General features: G+C 38.1%; 1 protein-coding gene across 1 annotated transcript in view; it reads right to left on the bottom strand.

Annotated features, from left to right (window-relative positions):
- Window positions 1–224: 224 nt before the first annotated feature.
- The window catches only part of LOC124712491 (aminopeptidase N-like), a 141,914-nt gene continuing 134,646 nt past the window's right edge, over window positions 225–7,492 (bottom strand). Inside the window, exon 14 of the mRNA XM_047242786.1 lies at window positions 225–449. Within this exon, the coding sequence (XP_047098742.1) occupies window positions 225–449 (225 nt within the window). The remainder of the gene's footprint in view (window positions 450–7,492) is intronic.

Here is a 7,492-nt window from a genome sequence, read left to right as displayed (position 1 = left end):
CCAAAGAAGAAAAGAAACTGAACACTAAATGTTAACTTTTGTGTTTCCTTAACACATTTTTCTTCTCCTTTGTTCTACTAACTGTTACAAACTTTAAAGGGATATAGTTTTTCAATAAGAATTTTTTGTTGCGAAATATATAAACACCTGAGGGTTTCCCCCACTGGGCGACTACTCTACCCCCTATCTCCAAACTTAAAATCGTGCTTCTCGAGTTACGGAACCTAGTTGAGCAGAGCTAACACGATGCTCCCGACGGCAGCCAGCAGGAGGTGCAGGGTCGTGGAGACGGCTGCCGGTGAGCCGCTGGCGACTGCGCTGTCGAGCCAGGCCCCCACCTCTGGCACGTGGGCCTCACCCCATGCCACCTGCTGCTCCGCCTTGCTGATGGCACTCTGGATGGAGGCGTTCACTGCCTGCAGCTCTGGCACACTGGACAGGGCCCCCAGCTGGAACAAGAAACACACCTGTCTGTCTGCAGATTCTCCGTTATACGGTGCATTGTGAGCCAATCATTCCTCTTTGTTGCGGAGTAGGTGTACACACATGTGAAGATTATGTCATACATCATAATTCTAATCCAGCCCCAAAGGAGACACATTTGTTTTCTTTACATTTCTATTAAATTTCAAAGGCCGAGCTAACTAATTCTCTGTATTTCCATTTCCTTGCTGCGGTGATCTCAGTCCGAACACTGGTTTCGTGCAGATCTCCACATTAATCTATATTGTGAAAAACTTCTTCGTACTCAATTAATCACTCTGACCCTCATCCACATGAACCTGCTCTGTGTGTCTGTATAACTTTTAATCCACCACCCTTCACTCCATTACCAAACCGACGATTCATTGACCCATCAGGATGTGTCCTGCCAGCCAATCCCTTCATCGAATCCAGTTTGTCGTAAATTTCTCTTGTCCCAATTCCGTGCAGTACCTCCTCTCTAATTATTCGAGACATCCATCTTGTTTTCAACATTCTCTGGTAGCTCCACATTTGGAAAGCGTTCTTTTTGGCTGCACTATTTATTTCAATTGTGTACAATGTGCTGTCTGGACAAGTACCTTCAGAAACGACTTTCTAATACTTATATTCGATGTGTGTGTGATTTTCAGACAATATTCTTGCTATTGCTACCTACATCAGCCATCGTCAGTTACGTTGGTGCACAAATAGCAAAACTCGACTACTACTTTCAGTCTCATTTCTTTCTATTGTTTCCTCTGCAAGACCTGATTTAATCCGATTGCACTCCATTGACTTTTGTTTTAATTTGTTGATGTTCAAAGTACAATCTCTTTTCAAGTCAACTGTATTCTCTCACAGGATTACAACTTCATCTGAAAACACAAAATCTTTATTTCTTTTCCCAGACTTTACTTCTATTACCAAATTTCTTCTTGGTTTCTTTTTCTGCTTCCTCAGTGCATTCTTCACTAATGATTCCCTCTTATGTCATTCGACCCTTATAACTGGTTTGTGTACAAGTTGTAGATAATTTTTTAATCCTTATATATTTCCCTGTCACTGTCAGAATTTCAAAGAGTATATTCTAGTCATCATCGTCGAAAGATTTCTGTAAATCTCCATACACCACAAAACATAGATTTCCTTTTCGTGATTGTATCTTTCAAGAAAAGCCATAGTCAGTATGGCTCTGTGCATTCGTACATTAGTCCTCGAGGTGAGATACGATAAGCCAAGTGCCAGAAAATTAAAATAATATTTCTCTCCAGCTGAAGCTTATATTCCTCGAGGTCATCTTCCAGAAGTTTTTCCATTCCACTGTAAATAATTCTTGTCCATATCTTGCAGCCACGACTCATTAAACTGATAGGTGGATTCACACCATCCACTTTCTAGGAATGCCACTCCAGCAAGGTACGCAATAGAGTCCAATGGAGCTTGGAAAGCAGCTCACACATGAAAAGCTTTATTCCCTGTGAGTGACAACGTCATTAGGGGTAGAGCTTAATATCGGACTCGGGGGGGGGGGGGGGGTGTTCGATATCCTCGTCTTTTTCTCAAGAAGTTTAAGGCACTGTAGAAAACCTAAATTGGAATGGCCAAGTAGAGATTTGAACACTAACATAAAATGTCGTGTGGAGAGGTTGCATGCCTTGTGGGGCATGCTGTACTGACGCCTCTCCGACCCGTTCGGACCGTGTACCATACAATAAGTACATGTACTTTATTTGTTTTACATCCCAGTTGGACTCCTACTTATTGGCTCTCACAGTTACATGATCATATCTGTTCTGGTTGTTGAGACTATGACTTCACTGTGTGCGTTTTGTCTGTTAACTGGTATGGGTTCCACGCCTCCATCTAAAACATGTGAAATACGTGGCGGGATGGTTACTTCCAAATAAATGTCCACAGCTGATCTCAATCCCCACTTTTGGCCACCCTGTCCATCTGAACTTTCTCTAACTATTTTAATGTTTTTCAGCTCTAAATATCATTTAGTCCTTCTCTTCTTTAATATAAGACATGTAACCTCACCTGATTCAGTTGTTCGTTTGTCACCACTTTCCCAGCGAGTCCACTGATGATCTTCTGCAAAACGCTGGGCCTGGGAAGCAGAATATTATGTTATGACGCGTCTGAAATGGAATATTATATTATTAATCCGACACGTTTACATAACCATGTGAAGATGTGAAAGAATGAAGGAATTACTTTGCAGTTTCAAATAGCTTGCAAAGTCTTTGGATGAGTGCTACGAATCTTACGAAATCGTATTAGACACCCTCTTTGCTACATCAGGAAATGTATCGAAGAATGGACACAACATGTGTGTAATTTCTGTCAGAGAAAGTAAACTTAAAGAACTGAACGGTTTCAAACCACTTTAGATGGGAGTGGACAACATTTTAGGCAGTTTCGGTGAAGCAGACAACACAAGTTACTGGTGCCTGTGTCCGGTAATACTGTGGACGGGAATCGTCAGGGAAGCTCTAAACACACCCACAGTTCTGAAAGAGAGCGGTTGCACACACTCCATTCTTTGTTGGAGGAAATAATTTACTTACAAAATAAAAGCTTTATTTATACGTGTATTCGATTTGTACCATGTTGTATCACTGATTCAACATTTTATTTCAACTTACGTTAGAATACTGGACAATATGTACATCATTCTTGGAGCATTTATTAGAATTCGTCTAAATAGTATACAGTCATCCTGTTTTGAGAAGACAGCAGTGTTAGATGAAGTTCGCTGATGTTTAGTTAACATACTCACTGTTTGTTTTCCATGTTAGTTAATTTTATGGATCATTGTATGATTAATCATAATTACGTTGAAGATATCATTTTCCATTCATATTACTTATTCATATGTAAATATGGCTACATGATGATGATTTACAAAGTTTCTTTTGTTTAATACAGATGTGAATTAATAATTCCTACCCACCAGCTCTACAAATCGCAAAGATATGGAATGGATGCAGTATCATTGAAAAACTTTTTTAGTTTCTTTTTCAAATTTAACTTTTCTGTCTGGAAGATATTTCACATCATTGTATAAGTGATGAAAAGTTTTGTTGGTAGCATTGTGCACCTATTTTTGTCTTAAAGATAATCTTTTGGTATTGTAATTATCTACATCAGTGTTCCTTTTTACCCTACTGTAAATTATTCACAACAGACTTTGTGAGAGAAATAAATACACTTTGAAGCTTTAGTCAAAATATCTAACTCCTTAAGCGGATCTCTCTAAAATATTCATCAGTCAAAATGTGCTCTAAAAATAATATGAGTTGCTCGTCGGTGATCATTTTGTTTATTAAGAATGAGGTATCCCAGACCATTATTTCGTACATAACGCACTGAAAATACGCAAAATTATAGCGAAGTGGACGATCCACCGTACGCCAGTACGTCAGCAGACATTCGGATTCTGGGCAGTCTGCAACATTGCTCAAAGACAAGTCGGAGTGTCTTGGAATCTCATGCAAATTTCAACATAGGCAATCAACGTACCTAGCAACTTTCATTGCAAACTCATTGTTGAAAACCGGAAAATTAAAACATCTAACAAATGCCCTAAAGAACCACAACGTACTCATAACAGCCATTCAAGAGACACGATACATGGATACAGATACATTCGATTCCGATGGTTTTAGGATATACAAAGGGAAAGTGGGACCGAGAGTAATGAAAAATGTACCACGTCTTGGAACAGCCTTTATAATCAACAAAAAAATCTTGAACTCAATAGTTGACTTTGATTCCCAATCAGAAAGAATCTCAGGTCTTACATTCAAAAGCACAAACAAAATCTACACAATTATCAATGCACACGCCCCTATAAATGAGGATAACAGAAAAAAAAACAAAGAAAAATTGGAGGCCTTTTGAAATCATTTACATGACATTATACAGAAAATTCCAGATAAAAACATCATCATTCTTCTTGGAAATTTTAATGCACAGATTGGTAAAGAAAAAAGATATAAGAAAATAGTTGGAGACTATCCTGCACACAAGAGAACAAACAGAAATGGTGTGAGGCTAATAGAACTTTCCCAAGCACACAATTTAGTTCTTAAATCCACAGCTTTCAAGAAATACCACGAAGACAAAGACATGGATATCCCCAAATCCTAGCCTTGGGGAATTTCAACTTGATCATGTGCAAACAAGAAGATTTCTCGCAAAGAAATCATGAGTGTTAGGGTACTCAGGAGTGCAAATTTGGATTCAGACCACTACCTTTCTAAAATTAAGTTCAAAGTCATCCAATACAGGAAACGTAGCATAAAACAAATTAAGGGTCGGATATACAGCATAGAAAAGATATTAAAATCAGATGAATTCACAGCAGCAACAGAAACTATTCAGACGCAAAGCTGGGGGGATATCAAGGAAAACCTCATTACTACAGCTGAACGTATAGCACCTAACATAAAAAGTAAAAAACATGCCTGGTGGTCGCGGGAATGTGATGCCCTCGTTGAAACAAGAAAACTGGCATGGCAAAACTGGCAGTCACAGAAAACAGAAGAAAGCAGATTGAATTTCATTACAGTTAGAAAACTGGTAGCTACAACTATAAAAAGTATTAAGAAGACACATGAAAACGAAATTCTCCTCCAAATTGATGGATAATTTTCTAAAAACAATACAAGAAGCTTTTACAGAACTTTCAAACAAAGGTTGCCAAGATACAAATCACCCACCCTCCAATTTCGTGATGTAAATGGGACCATCGCTCACAGTAACACGGAAAATTGCAAAATACTAGCAGGCTACTTTGAGAAACTCTTGAATTGTGAACCCATCCTTGAAAAATTTGAATCCATCCCCAATAACCGTGAGAAGCCGGCTTCAGAACCACCGACGACTGAAGAACTACAGAATGTCATTTCAGAATTTAAAAACAACAAGGAGTCCGGAGAATACCAAATAGTGGCCGAACTATGGAAAAAGGTTGACAAAAATGCAATTACATCCCATAAGTGTGTTTTCGATAAAATCTCGATAGAAGAAGAGGTCCCCACAGAATGGAGAACAGCTCTCATCCACCCTATCCACAAGAAAGGTTTGAAGACAGACCGCAACAACTACAGAGGAATATCGCTGCTGGATATAACATACAAGATTCTTTCTAAAGTCCTTTTGAACAGGGCAGAGCCGCCGCAATTGGACCCGGAAATCTGGAGGTTTTAGAAAGGGTGGATCATGTTCGGAACAAATACTGAACCTCAAAAACATTATGGCATACCATAAATCAAGGGCAAAGACATACGTAATCTCCTTAATTGATTTAAAAAAAGCGTATGATTCGATTGACAGAGAATCTCTAGTATCAGTCCTGGAAGAAATGTGTTTGGATAAGAAAACAACTAATATTATAAAAGCGACCTTTACAAATACATTTTCGAAAGTTAAATTTATGGGCAAATTATCGGAACCCTTTGAAATGAAAACGGGAGTGTGACAGGGGGATGGGCTCTCGCCGTTGCTGTTCAATTGTGCGCTTGAGAAAGTAGTCAGAGAATGAAACACAAATATTAAGAGTGCTATAAGACTGAGTTGCAAAAAGAAGAACCTTAAAGTAAATTGCATTACTTTTGCAGATGATATGGCCCTGTTTGCTGAAACAATGGAAGAAGCACGGGAGCTCAAGAAAACTAATGAAACAAGCACCTAAAATAGGTCTTCACATCTCCTTTGAAAAATCGAAGATATTGACAAACATCAAGCACTCATGTAAATACATCAAAGATCAAGAACAGAAGATTGAAATAGTAAAGGAATTCAAACAACTCGGAGAATAGATTAGTTGGAATGCTGGGGAAAGCAAAGCAATGGAATCCAGAAAAAATAAACTTGAATTGACCTTCCAACTGACAAAAAATACATACAACAAAAAATCCCTTTCATGGGGCCCAAAATTACACATTGCAAGACAGTGATTAAGCCAGAAGAACTGTAAGAAGCAGAAACACTAAACATGAATTTCAAAGGCCAAATGGAGAAACTTAAGCTAAAGGAAACAAAAATTTTAAGAAAAATCATAGAGCCAAAATTTCAGGACAATAAGATTATATACATCAAAAATGAAACTCTCTACAAGAAAATTGAAAAACTTTCAGGTACTATGCGAAGAAGGAGAATAAATTTTTATTGTCATCTTCTCAGAATGAATTCCAACAGATTAACTAAACAAATCTTTGACGAAACCCAAATGGTTTAAAGAAACTGAGGAAGATCTAGTATAATTAAAGATTTCAGAAAATTCACTTACTGTTCGAACAGCTAAATTAATTATTAAAGATGAAAACATGCGGTTCCAAGACAAATCTACACAAATGTCCAAACGCTTCATCTCGGAAGAAGAGAGGAAAAGATCAGACAAATGAAGAAATACTGGGCCCTAAGGAAAGAACAACGCACAAAGAAATTATTGATCCAACGAACCCCAAAGAAGGTGAAACGAAAGAAGAAGAACAGTTTCAATATATTTAAAGTTATAATTAATTGTTTCAGATTGTGAAGAATGAAATAAATTTAATGAGAGAAAAAACAATTATAGCAGCTGGTATCGAACCAAAGCCAATGAATTGGCAGTAGATGTGTTTGACCACTGGGCTACTTGACTCATACATGAATTTCTGCTCGAAAACCCCTCACACTCTACACTTAAGCGTTGCAGGCGTGTTTACTCACCCCGTCCTACCAATCCTCTCATTTCTGTGAATAAGTTACTTCCATATTTCGGTGAATAAAAATGTTTCGAGTGTTTATCATATAACAGACATGCCTCTTTGCGTGCTATCATATACAAAAAGCCTAGTTTCGATATCTTGAACCGTTTTACAAGTATGACGTTTGTTGTGACCACAGGATTCCCTACGTACAGAAACGGAAATGAGCATGTTACGCACGACCGTCCGCCAGATATACTAACTCGTGGGCGAAATGAGATATCGTTCTGCTCTCAACTTCAAATAAAATTTTGACTACTTCTCTACAT

The sequence above is a fragment of the Schistocerca piceifrons genome, chromosome 8, assembly GCF_021461385.2.
Source record: "Schistocerca piceifrons isolate TAMUIC-IGC-003096 chromosome 8, iqSchPice1.1, whole genome shotgun sequence".
In the NCBI taxonomy this organism is placed as follows: Eukaryota; Metazoa; Arthropoda; class Insecta; order Orthoptera; family Acrididae; genus Schistocerca; species Schistocerca piceifrons.
Note: the sequence above shows the minus strand (reverse complement) of the source record. Positions and strands in the feature narration are given on the sequence as shown.